General features: G+C 43.8%; 1 protein-coding gene across 1 annotated transcript in view; it reads left to right on the top strand.

Moving 5' to 3' along the window:
• Window positions 1-718: 718 nt before the first annotated feature.
• Window positions 719-27,426, top strand: part of LOC142488059 (uncharacterized) — an 88,451-nt gene continuing 61,743 nt past the window's right edge. Inside the window, exons 1-3 of the mRNA XM_075588429.1 lie at window positions 719-922; window positions 21,501-21,636; window positions 22,018-22,131. Coding sequence (XP_075444544.1) covers window positions 21,618-21,636; window positions 22,018-22,131 — 133 coding nt within the window. The 5' untranslated portion in view covers window positions 719-922; window positions 21,501-21,617. The remainder of the gene's footprint in view (window positions 923-21,500; window positions 21,637-22,017; window positions 22,132-27,426) is intronic.

Below are 27,426 nucleotides of genomic sequence, written 5' to 3'. Positions count from 1 at the left end.
GAGTGCAAAATGTATCTAATCTGCAGCAGGAGAATCTGTAAGCCCTATTGGCTGTCTGATGGCATGTGATAGTGGTGAAAGGGCAGTCCCCAGAGGCTTCTGGGTAATGTAGTTCCCTGCGGAGCCTTTTCACATTACCGCCGCGTACGCTATCTTTAATGCGCACGCGCGACTTTGTAATGGCCGCCACAATTCCTCTCTGCGCATGCACAACCTTGTAATGGCCGTCGCGTCGCACGATCGCATGCGCTAACTGTCGCGCCAACCCCCATATGGACGCCGCAGCTATTCTGCGCATGTGCGAGCCTAACCAACATGGCGGCGCCTGAAGAGGGAGCCGCCGGCCAGCCTGTCACCACCCGCAACAGCCCACAGGGGTAAGGAAGGGGGAAACGGAGGACCGGGGAGCCAGAGGGGACCTGGCTACATATGATTTGGATGTTTCATTTTCTGTGCCATATTCTATCTTTCATTAATGTTTGCTTGTCCCCTAAATAATCTATATGTGTGTAACTCCTTGATAGGAAGCAGCAGCAGCAGCATGGGGAGGGGGAGAGAACTTATTGTATGAAACAGACCCACAAAGTGTTAAACACATGATATGTGTGAGGATACAGCGCTCTATACGTGCTGCCCCCTGGCTGTGATCCTCTCTGCTGTGTGCTGCTGCTGGGGAAGGAGCTAATGACAGAGCAGCAGCAGCAGATGGACTACAACTCCCAGAAGCCCCTGCTGCTGACACAGGGAGACAGGACAGGACAGCCAATGAGGGGACAGGAGAGCAAAGCTTGAGGTGAGTGTGACAGGGAGGGGGAGAGAGAGAGGAGCATGAGGAGAGAGCAGCCCTGTGTGTGAGAGCTGCTGCTGCTCCCTGATCCCCAGGCCCTGCTGCTGAGGGGTATAACTCAGGGGGTGTGACTAGGTAACAGAGGGGCACAGTGTGTATATATAGCTGGGGATATAGGGGTTATTACCAGTATTGTGACTGTATGTATATGGGCCTCGCACAGAGGGGCACAGGGTGTATATATAGCTGGGGATATAGGGGTTATTACCAGTATTGTGACTGTATGTATATGGGCCTCGCACAGAGGGGCACAGGGTGTATATATAGCTGGGGGTATAGGGGTTATTACCAGTATTGTGACTGTATGTATATGGGCCTCGCACAGAGGGGCACAGGGTGTATATATAGCTGGGGGTATAGGGGTTATTACCAGTATTGTGACTGTATGTATATGGGCCTCGCACAGAGGGGCACAGGGTGTATATATAGCTGGGGGTATAGGGGTTATTACCAGTATTGTGACTGTATGTATATGGACCTCGCACAGAGGGGCACAGTGTGTATATATAGCTGGGGGTATAGGGGTTATTACCAGTATTGTGACTGTATGTATATATGGGCCTCGCACAGAGGGGCACAGGGTGTATATATAGCTGGGGGTATGGGGGTTATTACCAGTATTGTGATTGTGTATATATGGGCCTCGCACAGAGGGACACAGTGTGTATATATATAGCTGGGGGTATAGGGGTTATTACCAGGATTGTATGTATATTGGCCTCGCACAGAGGGGCACAGGGTGTATATATAGCTGGGGGTATAGGGGTTATTACCAGTATTGTGACTGTATGTATATATGGGCCTCGCACAGAGGGGCACAGGGTGTATATATAGCTGGGGGTATAGGGGTTATTACCAGTATTGTGACTGTATGTATATATGGGCCTCGCACAGAGGGGCACAGGGTGTATATATAGCTGGGGGTATGGGGGTTATTACCAGTATTGTGATTGTGTATATATGGGCCTCGCACAGAGGGGCACAGGGTGTATATATAGCTGGGGGTATAGGGGTTATTACCAGTACTGTGACTGTATGTATATGGGCCTCGCACAGAGGGGCACAGTGTGTATATATAGCTGGGGGTATGGGGGTTATTACCAGTATTGTGATTGTATGTATATGGGCTTCGCACAGAGGGGCACAGTGTGTGTATATATAGCTGGGGGTATAGGGGTTATTACCAGTATTGTGACTGTATGTATATATGGGCCTCGCACAGAGGGGCACAGGGTGTATATATAGCTGGGGGTATAGGGGTTATTACCAGTATTGTGACTGTATGTATATATGGGCCTCGCACAGAGGGGCACAGGGTGTATATATAGCTGGGGGTATGGGGGTTATTACCAGTATTGTGACTGTATGTATATATGGGCCTCGCACAGAGGGGCACAGGGTGTATATATAGCTGGGGGTATGGGGGTTATTACCAGTATTGTGATTGTGTATATATGGGCCTCGCACAGAGGGGCACAGGGTGTATATATAGCTGGGGGTATAGGGGTTATTACCAGTATTGTGACTGTATGTATATGGGCCTCGCACAGAGGGGCACAGGGTGTATATATAGCTGGGGGTATAGGGGTTATTACCAGTATTGTGACTGTATGTATATGGGCCTCGCACAGAGGGGCACAGGGTGTATATATAGCTGGGGGTATAGGGGTTATTACCAGTATTGTGACTGTATGTATATGGACCTCGCACAGAGGGGCACAGTGTGTATATATAGCTGGGGGTATAGGGGTTATTACCAGTATTGTGACTGTATGTATATATGGGCCTCGCACAGAGGGGCACAGGGTGTATATATAGCTGGGGGTATGGGGGTTATTACCAGTATTGTGATTGTGTATATATGGGCCTCGCACAGAGGGACACAGTGTGTATATATATAGCTGGGGGTATAGGGGTTATTACCAGGATTGTATGTATATTGGCCTCGCACAGAGGGGCACAGGGTGTATATATAGCTGGGGGTATAGGGGTTATTACCAGTATTGTGACTGTATGTATATATGGGCCTCGCACAGAGGGGCACAGGGTGTATATATAGCTGGGGGTATAGGGGTTATTACCAGTATTGTGACTGTATGTATATATGGGCCTCGCACAGAGGGGCACAGGGTGTATATATAGCTGGGGGTATGGGGGTTATTACCAGTATTGTGATTGTGTATATATGGGCCTCGCACAGAGGGGCACAGGGTGTATATATAGCTGGGGGTATAGGGGTTATTACCAGTACTGTGACTGTATGTATATGGGCCTCGCACAGAGGGGCACAGTGTGTATATATAGCTGGGGGTATGGGGGTTATTACCAGTATTGTGATTGTATGTATATGGGCTTCGCACAGAGGGGCACAGTGTGTGTATATATAGCTGGGGGTATAGGGGTTATTACCAGTATTGTGACTGTATGTATATATGGGCCTCGCACAGAGGGGCACAGGGTGTATATATAGCTGGGGGTATAGGGGTTATTACCAGTATTGTGACTGTATGTATATATGGGCCTCGCACAGAGGGGCACAGGGTGTATATATAGCTGGGGGTATGGGGGTTATTACCAGTATTGTGACTGTATGTATATATGGGCCTCGCACAGAGGGGCACAGGGTGTATATATAGCTGGGGGTATGGGGGTTATTACCAGTATTGTGATTGTGTATATATGGGCCTCGCACAGAGGGGCACAGGGTGTATATATAGCTGGGGGTATAGGGGTTATTACCAGTATTGTGACTGTATGTATATGGGCCTCGCACAGAGGGGCACAAGGTGTATATATAGCTGGGGGTATAGGGGTTATTACCAGTATTGTGACTGTATGTATATGGGCCTCGCACAGAGGGGCACAGGGTGTATATATAGCTGGGGGTATAGGGGTTATTACCAGTATTGTGACTGTATGTATATGGGCCTCGCACAGAGGGGCACAGGGTGTGTATATATAGCTGGGGGTATAGGGGATATTACCAGTATTGTGACTGTATGTATATATGGGCCTCGCACAGAGGGGCACAGTGTGTATATATAGCTGGGGGTATAGGGGTTATTACCAGTATTGTGACTGTATGTATATATGGGCCTCGCACAGAGGGGCACAGTGTGTGTATATATAGCTGGGGGTATAGGGGTTATTACCAGTATTGTGACTGTATGTATATGGGCCTCGCACAGAGGGGCACAGGGTGTATATATAGCTGGGGGTATAGGGGTTATTACCAGTATTGTGACTGTATGTATATGGGCCTCGCACAGAGGGGCACAGGGTGTATATATAGCTGGGGGTATAGGGGTTATTACCAGTATTGTGACTGTATGTATATGGGCCTCGCACAGAGGGGCACAGGGTGTATATATAGCTGGGGGTATAGGGGTTATTACCAGTATTGTGACTGTATGTATATGGGCCTCGCACAGAGGGGCACAGGGTGTATATATAGCTGGGGATATAGGGGTTATTACCAGTATTGTGACTGTATGTATATGGGCCTCGCACAGAGGGGCACAAGGTGTATATATAGCTGGGGGTATAGGGGTTATTACCAGTATTGTGACTGTATGTATATGGGCCTCGCACAGAGGGGCACAGGGTGTATATATAGCTGGGGGTATAGGGGTTATTACCAGTATTGTGACTGTATGTATATGGGCCTCGCACAGAGGGGCACAGGGTGTGTATATATAGCTGGGGGTATAGGGGATATTACCAGTATTGTGACTGTATGTATATATGGGCCTCGCACAGAGGGGCACAGTGTGTATATATAGCTGGGGGTATAGGGGTTATTACCAGTATTGTGACTGTATGTATATATGGGCCTCGCACAGAGGGGCACAGTGTGTGTATATATAGCTGGGGGTATAGGGGTTATTACCAGTATTGTGACTGTATGTATATGGGCCTCGCACAGAGGGGCACAGGGTGTATATATAGCTGGGGGTATAGGGGTTATTACCAGTATTGTGACTGTATGTATATGGGCCTCGCACAGAGGGGCACAGGGTGTATATATAGCTGGGGGTATAGGGGTTATTACCAGTATTGTGACTGTATGTATATGGGCCTCGCACAGAGGGGCACAGGGTGTATATATAGCTGGGGGTATAGGGGTTATTACCAGTATTGTGACTGTATGTATATGGGCCTCGCACAGAGGGGCACAGGGTGTATATATAGCTGGGGATATAGGGGTTATTACCAGTATTGTGACTGTATGTATATGGGCCTCGCACAGAGGGGCACAGGGTGTATATATAGCTGGGGGTATAGGGGTTATTACCAGTATTGTGACTGTATGTATATGGGCCTCGCACAGAGGGGCACAGGGTGTATATATAGCTGGGGGTATAGGGGTTATTACCAGTATTGTGACTGTATGTATATGGGCCTCGCACAGAGGGGCACAGGGTGTATATATAGCTGGGGGTATAGGGGTTATTACCAGTATTGTGACTGTATGTATATGGACCTCGCACAGAGGGGCACAGTGTGTATATATAGCTGGGGGTATAGGGGTTATTACCAGTATTGTGACTGTATGTATATATGGGCCTCGCACAGAGGGGCACAGGGTGTATATATAGCTGGGGGTATGGGGGTTATTACCAGTATTGTGATTGTGTATATATGGGCCTCGCACAGAGGGACACAGTGTGTATATATATAGCTGGGGGTATAGGGGTTATTACCAGGATTGTATGTATATTGGCCTCGCACAGAGGGGCACAGGGTGTATATATAGCTGGGGGTATAGGGGTTATTACCAGTATTGTGACTGTATGTATATATGGGCCTCGCACAGAGGGGCACAGGGTGTATATATAGCTGGGGGTATAGGGGTTATTACCAGTATTGTGACTGTATGTATATATGGGCCTCGCACAGAGGGGCACAGGGTGTATATATAGCTGGGGGTATGGGGGTTATTACCAGTATTGTGATTGTGTATATATGGGCCTCGCACAGAGGGGCACAGGGTGTATATATAGCTGGGGGTATAGGGGTTATTACCAGTACTGTGACTGTATGTATATGGGCCTCGCACAGAGGGGCACAGTGTGTATATATAGCTGGGGGTATGGGGGTTATTACCAGTATTGTGATTGTATGTATATGGGCTTCGCACAGAGGGGCACAGTGTGTGTATATATAGCTGGGGGTATAGGGGTTATTACCAGTATTGTGACTGTATGTATATATGGGCCTCGCACAGAGGGGCACAGGGTGTATATATAGCTGGGGGTATAGGGGTTATTACCAGTATTGTGACTGTATGTATATATGGGCCTCGCACAGAGGGGCACAGGGTGTATATATAGCTGGGGGTATGGGGGTTATTACCAGTATTGTGATTGTGTATATATGGGCCTCGCACAGAGGGGCACAGGGTGTATATATAGCTGGGGGTATGGGGGTTATTACCAGTATTGTGATTGTGTATATATGGGCCTCGCACAGAGGGGCACAGGGTGTATATATAGCTGGGGGTATAGGGGTTATTACCAGTATTGTGACTGTATGTATATGGGCCTCGCACAGAGGGGCACAAGGTGTATATATAGCTGGGGGTATAGGGGTTATTACCAGTATTGTGACTGTATGTATATGGGCCTCGCACAGAGGGGCACAGGGTGTATATATAGCTGGGGGTATAGGGGTTATTACCAGTATTGTGACTGTATGTATATGGGCCTCGCACAGAGGGGCACAGGGTGTGTATATATAGCTGGGGGTATAGGGGATATTACCAGTATTGTGACTGTATGTATATATGGGCCTCGCACAGAGGGGCACAGTGTGTATATATAGCTGGGGGTATAGGGGTTATTACCAGTATTGTGACTGTATGTATATATGGGCCTCGCACAGAGGGGCACAGTGTGTGTATATATAGCTGGGGGTATAGGGGTTATTACCAGTATTGTGACTGTATGTATATGGGCCTCGCACAGAGGGGCACAGGGTGTATATATAGCTGGGGGTATAGGGGTTATTACCAGTATTGTGACTGTATGTATATGGGCCTCGCACAGAGGGGCACAGGGTGTATATATAGCTGGGGGTATAGGGGTTATTACCAGTATTGTGACTGTATGTATATGGGCCTCGCACAGAGGGGCACAGGTGTATATATAGCTGGGGGTATAGGGGTTATTACCAGTATTGTGACTGTATGTATATGGGCCTCGCACAGAGGGGCACAGGGTGTATATATATAGCTGGGGGTATGGGGGTTATTACCAGTATTGTGATTGTATGTATATGGGCTTCGCACAGAGGGGCACAGAGTGTGTATATATAGCTGGGGTATAGGGGTTATTACCAGTATTGTGACTGTATGTATATGGGCCTCGCACAGAGGGGCACAGGGTGTACATATAGCTGGGGGTATAGGGGTTATTACCAGTATTGTGACTGTATGTATATATGGGCCTCGCACAGAGGGGCACAGGGTGTATATATAGCTGGGGGTATAGGGGTTATTACCAGTATTGTGACTGTATGTATATGGGCCTCGCACAGAGGGGCACAGGGTGTGTATATATAGCTGGGGGTATAGGGGTTATTACCAGTATTGTGACTGTATGTATATGGGCCTCGCACAGAGGGGCACAGTGTGTGTATATATAGCTGGGGGTATAGGTGTTATTACCAGTATTGTGATTGTATATATATGGGTCTCGCACAGAGGGGCACAGGGTGTATATATAGCTGGGGGTATAGGGGTTATTACCAGTATTGTGACTGTATGTATATGGGCCTCGCACAGAGGGGCACAGGGTGTATATATAGCTGGGGGTATAGGGGTTATTACCAGTATTGTGACTATGTATATGGGCCTCGCACAGAGGGGCACAGGGTGTATATATAGCTGGGGGTATGGGGGTTATTACCAGTATTGTGACTGTATGTATATGGGCCTCGCACAGAGGGGCACAGGGTGTATATATAGCTGGGGGTATAGGGGTTATTACCAGTACTGTGACTGTATGTATATGGGCCTCGCACAGAGGGGCACAGTGTGTATATATAGCTGGAGGTATAGGGGTTATTACCAGTATTGTGACTGTATATATATGGGCCTCGCACAGAGGGGCACAGGGTGTATATATAGCTGGGGGTATAGGGGTTATTACCAGTATTGTGACTGTATGTATATGGGCTTCGCACAGAGGGGCACAGAGTGTATATATAGCTGGGGGTATAGGGGTTATTACCAGTATTGTGACTGTATATATATGGGCCTCGCACAGAGGGGCACAGGGTGTATATATAGCTGGGGTATAGGGGTTATTACCAGTATTGTGACTGTATATATATGGGCCTCGCACAGAGGGGCACAGGGTGTATATATAGCTGGGGTATAGGGGTTATTACCTGTATTGTGACTGTATGTATATGGGCCTCGCACAGAGGGGCACAGAGTGTGTATATATAGCTGGGGTATAGGGGTTATTACCAGTACAGGCAGTCCTCGTTTTACAACGCTTCGCTTTACAACGAATGGCTTTTCCAACGCTATGCAATGCATACCTATATTCATTTTTACAACGCCAAAATGGCTTATCCAACGCTCTTACGACGCTTTGCAACGTTGTGTATGTGTGTATATATATACACATTCACATAAACAACATTGCAAAGCGTCGTAAGAGCGTATATATATATATATATATTATACTATATTATATTATAATATATAATATATTATTTATTATGTTATATATATATATATATATATAATACAGTATATACACTATATAATTTATTTGTGTGCTGCATATCTTATTGCCTGCATAAAATATTTGGTGTATTTTAGTGTTAAAAATGCCTTCAGGAACGGAACCTTTCATTTAAACAGTGTTCCTATGGGAAAACGTGTTTCGCTTTACAACGCCATTTTGAGTAACGCATTGTGTCGGATAACCGAGGACTGCCTGTATTGTGATTGTATGTATATGGGCCTCGCACAGAGGGGCACAGGGTGTATATATAGCTGGGGGTATAGGGGTTATTACCAGTATTGTGACTGTATGTATATGGGCCTCGCACAAGGTGTGTGTGTGTGTGTGTGTGTGTGTGTGTATATATATTTTGGTAGGGGTCCTATGTTTGTGTTTAAGAAGATACGCTCCATTTCTGTCAGCTCAGGTACAATGTGTAGGGCTGTAGGGAAAAAGTATGGGAACTCCTGTTTTAACACAGACCAGAAGTCACTTCTAATACAGTTGCTCCCGTCTGAGATCAAGCCCCAGATATCCTGTTTGACTGGAATCCTAAAATATTCAAGCTGTCCTGTCAGCAACGTACGATAGCCACGGCAACTGGGGGTTAGCCGAGAGAAAATGGCATTGTTAAGGATAACTATAGCAACGACAGCTGGGCTGGGGGGTAACTGAAAGGAATATGGCATTGTTAAGGACAACTGACTTCTGTTAAGTGTACATGGCAACTTGGCAACCTGAATGAATTACATATATGTGACAACGCCCCGAAAGGGCTATAAGAACTGATGCATATGCCCATTTAAGCAGACCAGTGAGGGAGAACGATACCTCGTGTTTCCGAATTATTCACTTGTCTCCAGACGTATGTCCAGCTATCCTGTCCAGCACATTGAACCAGGAAGGGTCCTCCAGGGAGGCAGTCTTGAGTCCACAGGGTAGACCTGCTACCGTACGGCGGAAAGCAGACCATATTTTCAGTATGTATGTATGTGTATATATGCAGCTGGGGGTATAGGGATTGGATATAAATACTGTTTTGGTTATTCATAGTCCGGGGTCGGGTCCTATTGTCTGACCTTTGGCCACGTGCTCAGCTAGTGAGAACGCAAGCGTATAACGGGGAGGAGTGCTCAGGCCCCCGCCTCTGCAGTAGGGTTAATCAGAGGTAAATATCCGAGGGGTTACATATAGATTTATAGATGGGTTTATATATATATATATATATATGTGACACTGTGTGCTCATTTGCATGTCATTTCCCAGAATCCCTTGCTGCAGTGGAAGTGCTGTATGCTGGGTGATAATGGGGAAAGGCGGTTTTGCAGACCTGGCTAAGACATGCAGATGAGCATACAGCTATATTTGCATATATATATATATATATATTATTTATGGTGCTACTATAGCGTGCAATACATGCTCTGGACCCACTGTGTACGTTAATGCGGCGTATGCCTGTATATGAATTCAAATGAGGGTTAAACTGACAGAATGCACGGTAGACCACAGATCACCGGTAGACTGCACGCTATAGTAGCACCTTATTTATTGTATTTATTTGTCCTTTATTGCAACATTGATACGGTTGTTTCTGATTTAACTCGTGTGTAATAGTTCTTTGTCTGTCACTATGACTAGTGATTGTGTTAGTGTGTATAAATGTATGGACACTGTATGTGTAGCACAGCCAGCTCCATATAAGCACTGAGGCTGCAGATGGGAGATAACAGGGTTAATAACACCTAGTAACTGCTGGCTGCTATCGGTACTAGTCTGCTATAAATCCCTGGCTCTCTGATAATCCCAGCTAGCTCTCCCTATCACTCATTAATCACTGTAATATCCCCAGCTTAAACTAACTCTAAGAACAGATGAGCGCCCATAACGTGGCAAATAATGGCGTGGGCACCGATAGCCGCAGCAGTTACTAGGTGTTATTAACCCTGTTATCTCCCATCTTCTTTCATTTTACTGGATATAGATCCAATGTGGGTCCTTCTCCCTCCTAATAGAGGTAAATGAGAATTGTAATCCTAATAGAGTTGTATGTTAGTATTTTATCTGGTAGTGTTAGGACCTGCGAACAGGTGTCTGCCTTGATGTGGTTCGCAGGCTTACGACTCTTTGGCCAAAGGGTTAAACTAAATGACCCTTTTTCAAGAGAATATATAAGTATTTTACTGTGTATTTTTGTCATATTGGAAGTAGCATTGGGCTTGTTTGTTTTATAATATTGGGTTTAACCTATTGGCTAGTGTTAATGTATATGTGAGGGGTAGGTCTCCATTTTGTGTCACTCCATTTTATCTGTCAGTATAAATATAATGAACTGTGTCTTAACAGCCTAAAGCTAAAAACAACTTGTTATTGTTCTAGAATAGACTAGGAGAACAAGTGAACCTAGTATCCGAGCACACAATCGCAGACATGATATGTTGTTGTATTAAAAATCTTTAATGTCATCAACGAATATAAAATATAGGGGTTTAAAAACGAACAGCACTGATTGTGACTGTAATCAGAGTAACATTGCTGTATCAGCTATGTAGATATAGACATATGGTAGATTCATGACAAGTCATCAGAATCTCATGCTGCAAATAACAGCCTTTTGAAGAATAGAGTGAAGGGGCCAGTTAAATAACACTGCTGTAAAATAAACTGTGTCTACTGGTATCAGCTCGTGGTAAATCCCAGATACCACTGCAGAGTGTAATGGAGTAGAGATATCAAGGCTAACCTGCTTAATTCAAGGTAATGTGGTAAAAGCAGGTATCCCTAGAGTATAAGGCTAAGGCCCCGCTCCCTCCGTCAGCGCTCCCGCACTGCAGACAGGCGGGGCGCTGACATACACAGACCGCGATATGCGGTCTGTAGGGAGCAGGAGCCGGAGCGGGAGGTGGGCGGTAGTGGGAGTGGGGGCGTGGCTTGAGCGGAGGGACCCGCTACTCTTCCCCCCCCCCCCCTCCCTCCACGGGCTCGGGCTGGAGCTGCTGATCACAAGCAACACACACACACATGCAGGCACTCTCACACACACACACACACACACACACGCACGCAGGCACTCATACACATACACACACACAGACAGAGGCATGCACTCACGTACTCAGGCACACACATACACACACACAGATAGGCACTCAGACACACACGCAGACAGGCACTCACGCTGCTGTCCCTCCACACTCTCCTCCCCGCTCCCCGAAGCCTCTCCTCCTCCCGAAGCCTCCCCTCCTCGTTGGCTCACAGCCACACCACGTGACGCGTCAACGCTAGGGATCACAATTCTCTTGTATCCCGTAGCGGCTGACGCGTCACAGCGTGTAGTGAGCTGTGCAGCCAGGGGGGACCGGGACCGGCTCGGGAGGATTCCCCTGCTGGTGGGGAAAGCCCGTGCAGCCGCCCGCGCCATCGGGCGCAGCAGGTCCCAGGCCTAAGGAAAGGTAAGCAAGGTGCACTGTAATTGATGTTAGGATACCACTCAGCAGAAAAATGTTCTCGGTGAGGGGAGCAAACAAACACTGTTCTGTCAGCAGGGATTTAATATATTCGCTGCTGCTGAGAAGAGATAAGAAACAGCTTGTAAACAGATCACATGAAAGGATCAAAGGCAGTGAGTGACACTATACCCTACCCCTAGTATTCGTGTAATTATTGTCCCCCACCCCCTATTATCCACGCTTTGGCAATACTGAAATGTTCTTTCGTCATGCCAATAAAGCTGATTTGATTTGACACTAGGTAAGATAGTGTCCCTGTATGTGAGCTAAATAAATGCCTGTTGCACAGACCTGCAGCCCCGTAGCCCTATGTGAATGAGCGGCTGTGCTGTCTGACTACTGATAATTCATATCCGATCACCCACAGCTGGCAATTGGAGTGGATCAACTGCACGTAGGTAAGCCGTGAGTAGGTTCTCAGAGTGAGTATAAGCACTGTAACCGGCTTCCTGCAGAGACTACCCGAGGTGGTAACATTGGGGGAGGACACAGTGTGCGCATGAAAAGCTTCTAAATAGAGCGCATCCAAAACACAACACACAGGGATAAGTATTCTGTTAAATGCCAGAAAGTAATACACACTATCTCAGAGTGCACTGTGCCCTACATCAACATTGATCATGGTATATCAATGTCGATGTGCTCGAGGACATGACTCATAACAATAGTTGCCAGAAGGCAGAAAGATGAGTTGTTATTGTCCTGTATAAATTGAATCTGGCTTGATTTGCCTGATTTAAGGTCCGTTATCACTTTTACTAATTCGAGTTGCGTTATTTTGCTGTATAGGTTAGTTCTTTCTATTTCGGTTATCTGCGGGAGATTACAGGAGTCTCGGTATTTTGATATGATCTCAGGGTTTGAGAGGTGGGGGAGCCCTTCCGACTGATTTAGGTCATATAGGTCAGCGTAGAACCTAGTGAACTCGCAGGCAATTTCTTGTTCGTCATCCTGTGGTTGACCCGTTTTTACATTTGATAGCGGGGATTTGTGCTTTTGGTTTTTATGCCTCTGAGCTTGTTGGCCAGGAACCTGTCTGCTTTATTCACTTTTTTTTTTTTTTTTTTTTTTAAAACCAGAGACATAACATAAAACACAGACAAAGCTCAGTGCACATCCAGAAAAACTTATATACGGTACAGTGCCTAAATATACATGTATAAATAACTAATAAATAAAACGGTCTTTTAGTTTAACATTTTGGCCAAATTGTTGTAAGCCCTTGAGCCAAACTTCACGGCAGACCACGTTCAAGGGTCCCTACACTAATATAAATTCTTAATAACCTGTGCATTGCCAGGAAGAATGATTTATAATAAATCTGTCAATATGAGTTGCAAAAGTTCTAAGTCTGATTGAAGCTTTTATTAACCTGTACATTACCAGGAAAAGCACTCTGTAATAGATTTGTCACAATCACACTGCATGCAGGCAAGTTCCCCTGATAGTTGGAGATGCCATGGAGTGAGCTTTTAACCATTTAAATGTGGGAGGGAGTGAGCTTCAATTGGATAGGAGGTTGCCACCCTCCAAAACAGCCAAGACTAGCTGCACAAGAATTATAAAACATACAGAACACCTACAAGCTCAAATTGAACCCCCAAAATACCCACAACATATATATAAGCATATAAGTTTCACAGAGGAGTGCTACTGAGCATGGCAATTTATATTTAAAACCAGAGACATAACATAAAACACAGACAAAGCTCAGTGCACATCCAGAAAAACTTATATACGGTACAGTGCCTAAATATACATGTATAAATAACTAATAAATAAAATGGTCTTTTAGTTTAACATTTTGGCCAAATTGTTGTAAGCCCTTGAGCCAAACTTCACGGCAGACCACGTTCAAGGGTCCCTACACTAATATAAATTCTTAATAACCTGTGCATTGCCAGGAAGAATGATTTATAATAAATCTGTCAATATGAGTTGCAAAAGTTCTAAGTCTGATTGAAGCTTTTATTAACCTGTACATTACCAGGAAAAGCACTCTGTAATAGATTTGTCACAATCACACTGCATGCAGGCAAGTTCCCCTGATAGTTGGAGATGCCATGGAGTGAGCTTTTAACCATTTAAATGTGGGAGGGAGTGAGCTTCAATTGGATAGGAGGTTGCCACCCTCCAAAACAGCCAAGACTAGCTGCACAAGAATTATAAAACATACAGAACACCTACAAGCTCAAATTGAACCCCCAAAATACCCACAACATATATATAAGCATATAAGTTTCACAGAGGAGTGCTACTGAGCATGGCAATTTATATTTAAAACCAGAGACATAACATAAAACACAGACAAAGCTCAGTGCACATCCAGAAAAACTTATATACGGTACAGTGCCTAAATATACATGTATAAATAACTAATAAATAAAACGGTCTTTTAGTTTAACATTTTGGCCAAATTGTTGTAAGCCCTTGAGCCAAACTTCACGGCAGACCACGTTCAAGGGTCCCTACACTAATATAAATTCTTAATAACCTGTGCATTGCCAGGAAGAATGATTTATAATAAATCTGTCAATATGAGTTGCAAAAGTTCTAAGTCTGATTGAAGCTTTTATTAACCTGTACATTACCAGGAAAAGCACTCTGTAATAGATTTGTCACAATCACACTGCATGCAGGCAAGTTCCCCTGATAGTTGGAGATGCCATGGAGTGAGCTTTTAACCATTTAAATGTGGGAGGGAGTGAGCTTCAATTGGATAGGAGGTTGCCACCCTCCAAAACAGCCAAGACTAGCTGCACAAGAATTATAAAACATACAGAACACCTACAAGCTCAAATTGAACCCCCAAAATACCCACAACATATATATAAGCATATAAGTTTCACAGAGGAGTGCTACTGAGCATGGCAATTTATATTTAAAACCAGAGACATAACATAAAACACAGACAAAGCTCAGTGCACATCCAGAAAAACTTATATACGGTACAGTGCCTAAATATACATGTATAAATAACTAATAAATAAAATGGTCTTTTAGTTTAACATTTTGGCCAAATTGTTGTAAGCCCTTGAGCCAAACTTCACGGCAGACCACGTTCAAGGGTCCCTACACTAATATAAATTCTTAATAACCTGTGCATTGCCAGGAAGAATGATTTATAATAAATCTGTCAATATGAGTTGCAAAAGTTCTAAGTCTGATTGAAGCTTTTATTAACCTGTACATTACCAGGAAAAGCACTCTGTAATAGATTTGTCACAATCACACTGCATGCAGGCAAGTTCCCCTGATAGTTGGAGATGCCATGGAGTGAGCTTTTAACCATTTAAATGTGGGAGGGAGTGAGCTTCAATTGGATAGGAGGTTGCCACCCTCCAAAACAGCCAAGACTAGCTGCACAAGAATTATAAAACATACAGAACACCTACAAGCTCAAATTGAACCCCCAAAATACCCACAACATATATATAAGCATATAAGTTTCACAGAGGAGTGCTACTGAGCATAGCAATTTATATTTAAAACCAGAGACATAACATAAAACACAGACAAAGCTCAGTGCACATCCAGAAAAACTTATATACGGTACAGTGCCTAAATATACATGTATAAATAACTAATAAATAAAATGGTCTTTTAGTTTAACATTTTGGCCAAATTGTTGTAAGCCCTTGAGCCAAACTTCACGGCAGACCACGTTCAAGGGTCCCTACACTAATATAAATTCTTAATAACCTGTGCATTGCCAGGAAGAATGATTTATAATAAATCTGTCAATATGAGTTGCAAAAGTTCTAAGTCTGATTGAAGCTTTTATTAACCTGTACATTACCAGGAAAAGCACTCTGTAATAGATTTGTCACAATCACACTGCATGCAGGCAAGTTCCCCTGATAGTTGGAGATGCCATGGAGTGAGCTTTTAACCATTTAAATGTGGGAGGGAGTGAGCTTCAATTGGATAGGAGGTTGCCACCCTCCAAAACAGCCAAGACTAGCTGCACAAGAATTATAAAACATACAGAACACCTACAAGCTCAAATTGAACCCCCAAAATACCCACAACATATATATAAGCATATAAGTTTCACAGAGGAGTGCTACTGAGCATGGCAATTTATATTTAAAACCAGAGACATAACATAAAACACAGACAAAGCTCAGTGCACATCCAGAAAAACTTATATACGGTACAGTGCCTAAATATACATGTATAAATAACTAATAAATAAAATGGTCTTTTAGTTTAACATTTTGGCCAAATTGTTGTAAGCCCTTGAGCCAAACTTCACGGCAGACCACGTTCAAGGGTCCCTACACTAATATAAATTCTTAATAACCTGTGCATTGCCAGGAAGAATGATTTATAATAAATCTGTCAATATGAGTTGCAAAAGTTCTAAGTCTGATTGAAGCTTTTATTAACCTGTACATTACCAGGAAAAGCACTCTGTAATAGATTTGTCACAATCACACTGCATGCAGGCAAGTTCCCCTGATAGTTGGAGATGCCATGGAGTGAGCTTTTAACCATTTAAATGTGGGAGGGAGTGAGCTTCAATTGGATAGGAGGTTGCCACCCTCCAAAACAGCCAAGACTAGCTGCACAAGAATTATAAAACATACAGAACACCTACAAGCTCAAATTGAACCCCCAAAATACCCACAACATATATATAAGCATATAAGTTTCACAGAGGAGTGCTACTGAGCATGGCAATTTATATTTAAAACCAGAGACATAACATAAAACACAGACAAAGCTCAGTGCACATCCAGAAAAACTTATATACGGTACAGTGCCTAAATATACATGTAGGTGTTCTGTATGTTTTATAATTCTTGTGCAGCTAGTCTTGGCTGTTTTGGAGGGTGGCAACCTCCTATCCAATTGAAGCTCACTCCCTCCCACATTTAAATGGTTAAAAGCTCACTCCATGGCATCTCCAACTATCAGGGGAACTTGCCTGCATGCAGTGTGATTGTGACAAATCTATTACAGAGTGCTTTTCCTGGTAATGTACAGGTTAATAAAAGCTTCAATCAGACTTAGAACTCTTGCAACTCATATTGACAGATTTATTATAAATCATTCTTCCTGGCAATGCACAGGTTATTAAGAATTTATATTAGTGTAGGGACCCTTGAACGTGGTCTGCCGTGAAGTTTGGCTCAAGGGCTTACAACAATTTGGCCAAAATGTTAAACTAAAAGACCATTTTATTTATTAGTTATTTATACATGTATATTTAGGCACTGTACCGTATATAAGTTTTTCTGGATGTGCACTGAGCTTTGTCTGTGTTTTATGTTATGTCTCTGGTTTTAAATATAAATTGCCATGCTCAGTAGCACTCCTCTGTGAAACTTATATGCTTATATATATGTTGTGGGTATTTTGGGGGTTCAATTTGAGCTTGTAGGTGTTCTGTATGCTTTATTCACTTTAGCATAATATAGTTGGCTGGACCATTTTAATGCGTTCTCTGCTTTCTCTAGTTGTATCTTTTTTAGCTCCAGTCTGACCACCATTAGAGATTTGTATACATTCTTAGATGGGTTAGATTTGTTTTCGTTCTAATTTTGTAATTTTATCTGCCATTTCCTTGTGGAGTTTCTGTTTGGCTTTTTTCTTGTGGGCGGCCACGGAGATGAACACCCCTCTTATCGTGGCGTTGTGTGCTTCCCACAGCATTGGGGGTGACTCTACTGAACCCCCATTTAAATTGAAATAGTCGTTCAATGATAACTTAATTGTGTCCACTATTTTTGCGTGGTTCAACAGTGACTCGTTTAACCTCCAATAATAAAGCTTGTAACCTTTCCCATACATATGCAACATACTTCAGGGTCGGCTGTATGTCTACCACTTTAAATGTGAGAAATAACTGTTCTCTCTCCTAGTTTCACAACGGCTTATCTCCTTCCCAAGGTTTTTGCAGCTAGCGGGATGGCTTTAATATCAACAAAATGTTCTGAGAACGAAGGAAAATATATTTCTTTCAAACTTTCACGCAGCTTTCATGCAGAAACAATGAATGACACACAGGGAATAGAATACAGACAGGGGCAAGATGGCTGCTAAATTCAGGCAACCAAGATGGATGCTGACCAACATGGCTACTTAGTGCTGTTTATTTCAGACCCCCTTCCTTACATCACATTCTCAACTTCCTCAACACACACACACACTCTCCTCTGGGGCCACCTGATTAGACCATGCTATAAACGGGGTCGCGCTAATTAATTAATTAAAAAATAGCCGCCGCGCGGGTGAGGAGTGAGGCGCCGTTAGGCGCACACTTCCCCCGCAGCCACCGTAATAACCCGGCACTCCCCTTCCACTTCTCCCAACAGCTCCGCACCGATCCCTCCCCCCCCCAGCGCCGCACCAATCCCCCCCAGCAGCTGCCCCCCTCCCCAGCCCAGCACCGATGTCCCCAGCAGCCATGACACGGTAGGGAGGGGGTGGGCCGCCTGTGTGCACGCGCTGAGTGCCTGTGTGTGCGCGTGCTGGGTGCCTGTGTGTGTGTGTTGGGTGTGTGTGAGTGCGCAAAAAAAAATTATCATTTGTTTTTACATTTTCGAGGTCCACACAAAAACTGCGCTATAAACGGACCCGCGTTATAGCGGATCGCGCTATAAACGGGGTTGAGGGGTGTGTGTGTGTGTGTGTACACGTATACACACACACACACACACACACACACTACGGTCTGCGCGCGCAGACACCGGTCTGCGCGCGCAGAGACCGGCGCAACCGCCCATTCTGCGCATACGCGACTGAGAATCAAACATGGCGGCCCCCTTCTCGGTGCCGCCGTATCGGCGGATCGCCGAGAAGGCGGGGCCCTGCTGTATGTATGTGTGTATATGTATATATCTCTGTATATGTATATATCTTTAATCTTTGTCTTATTAAACTTCTTTAGTATCATTAATTAGTATATATACAGATACATATTTATTATTATTCAGATACAGTACACTTTAGATTTTTGTTTGGTACACAGTATTCCTTGATATATAGTCACTTTTCACAGATATTATTTTGGCTGTCTTCAGTATGTCTATGTTTTTAAGTTAGTGTGTCTTGCTGTATTTACAAATTAAAAATCTGTTCATTTTCAATCTCGGCAAAGCATTTGATTCTTTTGAGCTATATTTTTCCTTTTTATTTTTTTGTTGGTGTAATTTAGAGTGCTATTAAGGGGATTGTCTTTGTCTTTTTTGTGTGTTAGATATTTATATCTATCCCCTAGCACCATTAGGCACTTTACCTTATATTTAAACTGACTTGTTTTTGGATCAATTTATTTTTACCAAATTAATTAGTCAGTATTATTTAGGGCCTGAGTTAACCACATATATTTGTGTTGAGCAACACACCTTTTTGTGTGTTTTGTATATGTATATATATATATATATATATATATGTGTATATGTGTGTGTGTATTATTAATAATAATAATAATAATAACGAAAACGGAAAAATCCCACATAAAGCACTCAAGTGTACAAAAATATAACAAATTTATTAGAGAACATGTCACAAAAAAATTACAAAGTAAAACAGTCTCAAATCCCTCTGAAGTGAAAATATCCTGGTATAGTGTGTAATGTAATACCTGTGGTAAAGACAAAAGCTGTAATAGGTGTAGTAATAACACTAAACCAACAAGTTGGTGAGGCAAGTGATTGCCTACCAGCCTGTGTGACCGGCCGGTCTGAAACAAGCAAGCTGAGTAACTGAAAGAACCAGGAATCATACACTAACCAAGAGTCTAACACTGTGGAGTTAGAAGCTGGAATGGGAAAAGGGCAATAAACCCATGAAATAACATGTGTGTATTACTACTCTGCAAAAGTATGACAGGTGGGGAGGTAAACACTGTGTGAGTGGCAGAAATTACTGAAGCACCCACTCGGTAACCAATCGGCATGTGTGTACCCGAACTGATCATGAAACGGCACTATGTGACATAAGATAACCAAAATGGCTACTCCAAGGTACACAGAGGTCACAGTCAAATATCAAAGCAGACTAAGGCAATACTTAGCCCAGTATGAAGTCTGCATGAGCATTAAGCATGAAAGTCCAGCGTATGAAATCTGCATTACATCCACCGCTGATCCGCAGAGTAAATCCCAAAGGTGCAGGAGGAGACACGTGTAGCGGGTTGAGAGGACAAACAAGACAAACATCAACGTACGTTTCGCCACCGCTTTGTCTAGGGGCTTGTTGGGAAGGTGTGCGACCAGGGTTAAAATAGCGCTCCCTCCGTGACTTTGTCCAATGAGAATCGGAGCGCGCTGAGGTAAGAGTGCTGATTGGAATAGATGTCAGACCAATCGGAATGGATGAGAAGCAGTGACGCTTCATGTGGCCTAGTGAACAACAAAGTATGTACAGAGTAAGACAGAACTGTTTGCAAAGTCTCATATGCTTCCTTGCTCCAGCCTCTCTGCTCACCAAGATCTCGCGTGAATTGCGACGTCACAGGGAACTCCTGGATAGACTGTGGCTCCTCTGTGGTGACTCACTGTATTGGTAGCATTTAATACATGGGTTACGCTCTTGGTATAGAATTAAAAGTTCCTGTAGAATGATCGTGCATATAAAATTCAGGGCACATGTACTCTGAAACACACCCTATGCGTTTTGTCATTAAGACTTTGTAAGGGGATCAATGTGTGTGTGTGTGTGTGTGTGTGTGTGTATATATATTTATAATAATTATTATTTACAATCTCGAAGCCTTTCTTATTGTGTTTACAATACTTGTATTATACGTGTGGATACGTTCCACGGATATAACACAGAGAATAGTGCTTTTGATTCAGTATCAGAATATAACTATTCCGCTGGAAATGATCTGGGTCGGGAAGCATTGATCCCGTCATAATAGGAGGGGCTTATAAGGGTGTGAGCAGGTCAGAAGTCTGTGTCCTACCTTCAGATGGACAGAGCCTATTCCCTCATGTCATGTGCTGACATTGAGAGACCAGGGGAAAATAAATAATCAGTGAGTAAAATGTCAGTGTTTCCCCAGGCATTCCTTTATATAAGAATGTCCTGCCAGGTACAAATGAGCTGAATGTGAGAAACTGGAGGTGATTGAGGAACAAATTAATGAGGGTGTGAGGGCTCAAACCCCCCTATTTATTATGGTGGGGTAAGGTGAGGGGAAGTTACTGCACTGGTTCCTCTGCATTACCCACTTCTCACCGTATGAAATAGGAAAGTGAGACTGTGTCAGTATGGAGCAGAACTGCTGGACCTGAGAGAGTATCGGGAGCATTTATCAAAGTCTCACTCGTGTACTGTATCTGCTTTTTATTCATACTATGGAACTGTACAGTATGTTACTATGTTACACTATGAGGACTTTACTGGTCTTTTGGCTGTTAATCTCCCACTCTCTTTATACTTTTCTAGATGGTTATGTTGTGACACAATCCTGAGCCATTAAAGTTTTGCACCTCCACTGCCAGCACCTCCAGAGCAGCACTGCCCACTGCCAGCACCTCCAGAGCAGCACTGTCCACTACCAGCATGGATCCACACTTTTTAAGTGAGTAGAGGAGATATTTTGATGTCTTTGAAATCTGCAAGGGGGGAATATCTGATTATTTGGCAGTTATGTGAGTCAAACACCAAAACAATTTTTGTTTTCTTATAGAACCCCCAGCAGGTAAGAAGATAATATATCTTCACCTCTGTCATTTTCTGCCAGAAGGGCTAGTAATACATTTCTTTACAAGAGGTATTATATTATACCAATATCAGAGAAGGTGAAAAGCTACTGGCCACAAGCCAATATCCGATCGCAGCTGGCAAGTTGGCGACTGGGTTTGTCGAGCACTGATTTATACTAATATCAGAGGAGGTGATATCACAAGAAGAGCCCCCACTCCCAGTTTTACATGATGGGTTTTCCTTTTCTTGTTGCCAGGTTTCCCAGTGGATGTACCAGAGAGGTTAGAGATGAAGTCAGAGAAAGAAGAGACCGACACTGAGGAACATCTGACCCCAATAAAGGAAGAAATAGATGCATTTCTTGTTTGTGGTAAGTACCCTTACATCCTCACTTATCTTTATGCAGTATGTTTAAAAAATGGACTGAAATGTATGCAATATTTTGGGAAATATTTGCATATAAAGCATGCATAGAATTATAAGATACCTGTCCTAATGAAAAAACTAATTTGTCTAAGGTTATATTGAGGATTTTATTGTTATTGAGGTTTGAACATTCGTAGCTCAAAGGTTTTCAGCACTCGGGGGTAAAAGCTCCCTCAGCACTCAAAGGGAATAAAGTAAAATCAATCGTGAAAGAGTTCCACTTCACTATGGCAGGTACTACATTTATCACTCAACCTGGGGAGACTTTGACAGCACTGGTTTCCCGCAGACTCCGGACTGTAGAGGGAGAAAGGGGGTGACCCGGGATTAAAGGGGTTACATCCCATTTGGCCATCCCCTGACCTCACCAGGGAGACAAGGGGTCAACTGGGCTGAGACCCAGAACTGTGATTCAACCCCTGTAAATGTGTATTCCCCTGTTTCCCCTGTTTTATTGTAACATCTGGTCTGCAGCACACACACACTGGGATCCATCCGGGAGCACAAGGGTTAATAGTTGTATAGTGATTATAGCCCTTTGTGTAATTTTCCTTCCTTTTCAGGCACCATTTTGCAGGTTCCCATAGGCCGCCATTAGGGCTCAATGCTTTTTAATGGTGAATCTTGCTGTGGAGTCCGGTTCCTGAGAAGACCAGCAGATGGCGTCCGAGAGGGAGAGCGGCGGTTTCCCTTTGAAAGTCAATGGGCTCATTGACTTCAATGGAGAAATCCTCGAAAGAGCTTTCCAGGAACGAGTTGGCTGCTGTCCAAACCGCTTAACCGCAAAGCAGATACATTTTCAATAGGAGAGCTTTGATCACTTGCAAGTCAAGTTCAACGACAAGTGGCGTGGGAATAAACAGTTCTAGGGCCCCTAGGAATAAAATTCTTTCTGCCCCTAGTTCCTAGACCTCCCCCCACTCGACCACAACCGGGTCCCCGTATCCTGGACCCCCGATAAGGGTCGAACCCATAAGAGCGGGCCGCGCCATAGGTTCCAATGGCGGCGGCAGGAACAGCTCAGGAAAACGGCTAAGTGTCAAATGCTGAATTTTGGTATTCCATAGCTCCGGTTCCGGAGGGTCGAGAGAGTCAGGGTTTGGGGTGTCTGTTGCCACTGCTCCGGCATCGCTGCAGAACCATCCTTGACCTTCTGGGACCAACCCGACGGAGTATAGACCCCCTTGAAAGTTCGGGATTTTTCCCAAAGACTGCAATGGCGGCCAAACCGCATTGACCGGCAACGGCGGAGAACTCCCATTGACTTCAACGGCGGCATCGCCTCATTGAAAGTCTATGGCGGGGACTCCCATAGCCGCCAACGGCGGCGGTTTGCCATTGAAAGTTTATTGCGGCGAAGCCCGTTGTTTTCAATGGGGATTTAGTGAAAAACAGTGATTTCATTTACAGCGGAGATTTGTGTATTAAAATGTAAAACGGTTTTAAGTGTATTTGTGTATCTCCGGTTTCCCAGGTCGTAGCAGGTTGCAAATTGGACCCTAGGGTGTCCCAGTTCCGGCATTGAGAACTGGGAAGTTTGGATCTGCTGGACCCAAAGGAACCTGATATTTTGATATGTTCATGTTTTATCCAACATACTGTATTCCGAGATATGGGTAAAACTCAGAGGAAATTCCTTTGCATACCAGGGTAGCATATGACCAGAAAGGCGACCCAATGTCTAGGGCCTGAGTATGTTTCAAAGGATTTTGTCACCTCCACTTTTTGCATGAGGGTGGAGACTACTCAAACCAGAGCAGTCTTCAAGTGTTCCATTTCACACCTCACAACAAAGGATTTCCTGCCAGGTACTCCATTTGGTAGACTAGCTGGCATTATAGAGGAGGGGTTATAGAAATGGGACCCCAGAGCTCTACAGCGCATGTACCCACCAGCCGGGGGGCATGGGTCAAAAAGTGTTCCCACGTTAACCACTGGCTGGAGTTAATTGAAAACCAATCCACGGTACTCAAGGTTAAGGATAGGGCACAAAAGGTTTATAAACTGATCTCCACCCTGTATCCTTTGTCTTCAACTTATCATCTGAATGCTACCTGATTGCGAGAGAATTGCTATGCTCCATACTTCTCATTCCCCAACCCCAAAGTAAGTGTACTTCTTGTTTGTTACTGTATTATTCGGTGTTCACCTATCCAAAGGAATAAATATACTTTATTATATCTAAGACTCGTCCCAGTTCAGACCCAGTGATAAATATATATCATCTGTTATATATATTTATGTGTGACTTATACAGCCTGCCATAATCTCACCGTGACACGGACCACGAACAGAACGGGCGCTCGGGAAGCTAGGAATCAGACGCAGACAAGATGGCTCTGTTTCCTCACTTCAAAGTGTATTTAGTGCGCAAAGAATATTTATACAGAAACATGAAAGGGCGTATCATTACATAATATACCAAGTCAGCAATGCGAAAAATAAGCTAGTTTCAGTAAAAATCATATGTATGTGTCTTTTGACACAGCGTCCATCAACGTACATCCTGCTTGTGGTCTGCCGATAGCTATAATTAAGGCATTTCTAAAGAACTGATACAAAAAGCAGTTGCGAGAAACGAAACTTCGAAACACTTTGCAGTTTCACTATTGTTCAAGCGCCTAACTGAGACAGCTTATATGAAAAGAAAAGCTGGTATATAATTTTAACCCCTTCAGTCCCTCCTTTTGTCCTAAAAGAAGAAACAACTGACCAGACCCATTTATTCTTCTGCTCACCACTCAGGAGAGGAAAAACTCTAGCTGCGCTTCCAGCGAACCAATCCAACCACCAAGTCCCAATGGATCCCAACCCTTATTTCTACCTTTAAACGCTGGAACCACTTTACCCAAATAACATAATCTGGTCAACTTGTAGGGTAATACTCTATAGACCCATCTAGCACAGAGTCAATAACCTCCCTGAAGCAAACTCGTATTTCTACACCCTTCGGAACCAATTCTTATATATGGTTCTACAAATATCTATAACATATCTTTTTTCCAAACGGTTAAATATAACTCTAGTGTTCCTGGGGTACAACCCGTTGGGTGTGCATAGTACACCGGGTGCAAGACGCGGGCCCTGTCTCCCATGGTTCCATTATGTGACAAAAAATATAAACATATCTGCTATATTCAGGACAATAATAATCCCAAACAAAAGAAATACAGCTAAGCAAGCTATACCTGTTACTACCTTATTGTCCTTGTGTGGACACCACTTATATAAACCTAATAGAATATACATTGCAATCAGAAAAATAATAAAACCCGTAAAGAAAAAGGTTACTAAAAAGTTCAAAGTTTGTGTTGAGGTCCGGATTTCTGCCTATGAACTTTTATCCCTTGTTGGCTAGTGCCGGGTTTTATTATGACCCAAAAAACACCAACTGAAAACGGCTGTGTCTTTAGGCCTTCCCACCTATGTTGAGGTTTAACTTGAAGCGACTGTGGGTGCACTTGCGTAACCTGGATCCAGGAAAAATACTTTGACGGTTGCATTTATAGTGAGTAGAATCTGGAACGGGCCTCTCCACTTTGGATAAAAACGCTTTTGCGTAGAATATACTTGACCATGAGCCAGTCGCCTTTATTTAGGTGATATTGCTTCATATTCTCCTTAGCTAATTGGAAGGACTGCACCTGGACATAGAAAGACTCAAACAATTGCATTAGTTTCACACAATAGATGCTGATTAAATCGTTTGTTAGAGCATAATCATGCAACATTAAATCTACACGGTACCTGGGGTGACATTTGGTCTACCTATGAGAAAAGATTTTCTGATAGACCACAATAATATCCCGATAGACAGCAATAGCATCCCTCCTTTTGGGTATAAAATTTACATTAAAAACCTCAAAACCTAATACTGCTATATTCTTCCAACAGAAACCTTTAAAATGCAAAATAACATCTGGTTTGCTGAGAGAGCAACCTGTAAAATAAAAAAGTTATAGACATACATTTAAGTGTGCGAGAAAAAATAGTTAAAGATATTAAATATTTGATCAACTTTGCAGAAAAATATTTCCATATAAAACTTTTACAATAAAACAATTTAAAACTGCGCTTGTCCGTTGCTGAGCATGCAGCAAGCTGAGAATTTCGTGGATATCATGCCAAAATCCTTGAAAAGAACAGATAAACATTGTTAATTACTGCACTGCATTCCAATTTGGGACAGCTCAAAAGTATAAAATTCCTTACACGGCCCGATACAGAATAAAATTTTACTGGAATTAAACAAAAACTGGATTTTTGTTTAAAAAACAAATAATTATAGGCTTACCAATACCAGACAACATAAAACCCGTTAGGAATAAAAATCAATCAACAACAAAAACTAATTTAATAAGAATGTACTTGGGGCGCATGCGTGACAGCGGAGGGAATGGCAGCCTAACTAATTAGCTCCGTTCCCCCCGACTTTAAATCAGCACCAAACAGACGAAAATCAACACCAACAGTGACAAATAGATACACAGAGGCGCACAGGAATACCTAGTGATGGCATGACCAAAGCAAAGACAAAAAGAACCCCCGCGGTCCTGACAGACTTCTACCCCAGAGGGGGGAGAGCGGGAAGGAAAGAGACCGGTGGAGCAGTAATGGCGGGAGGCTCGGGGTCGGAGGGGGAGGCGGAGGGGAGCCGAGACCAGCGCACAGTCACCAGAGCAGATATGAAAGATTTTTGCGGTGAGATGAAAGCCTCCTTCCGAAGGGAGATAGAACAGCTGAGGAAAGACGTTAATGCGGTGGGGGAGAGGACCGATGGCTTGGAAAAAGCACATGGATGCAGTAACCAGGGCAGTGCAGAGGAATGAAAAGGAAACAGTGAAACTTAGACATGGTCCTGGATATCGCTAATAAGCAGGAGGACACAGAAAACAGACACCGGAGTAACAATATCCGCCTGCGAGGGGTCCCTGAAGAAATCGTTGATGCAGAGGAATTTACATCAAGATGGCTGACCCACCTACTGCCTGATAAAATGAAGGCTGATCTGCACCAAAATCGTTGCCACCGTGCCCTAAGATCCAAACCCCAACCAGGGAACCCCCCACGCGATATTATTATGCGATTCCACTTTTACAGAATAAAGGAAGAGGTGTGCCAAATCACAAGGACTGCTAAAACTGTTGAATTTGAGGGCATCAAACTCTTAGTGTTTCAATATATCTCCCCCACAACTTCAATAAAAAGAAAGGACATGGCCCCCATCACCAAACTACTA

The sequence above is a fragment of the Ascaphus truei genome, chromosome 2 (assembly GCF_040206685.1).
Source record: "Ascaphus truei isolate aAscTru1 chromosome 2, aAscTru1.hap1, whole genome shotgun sequence".
NCBI classification, from domain to species: Eukaryota; Metazoa; Chordata; class Amphibia; order Anura; family Ascaphidae; genus Ascaphus; species Ascaphus truei.
This window is presented reverse-complemented; position numbering and strand designations above follow the sequence as displayed.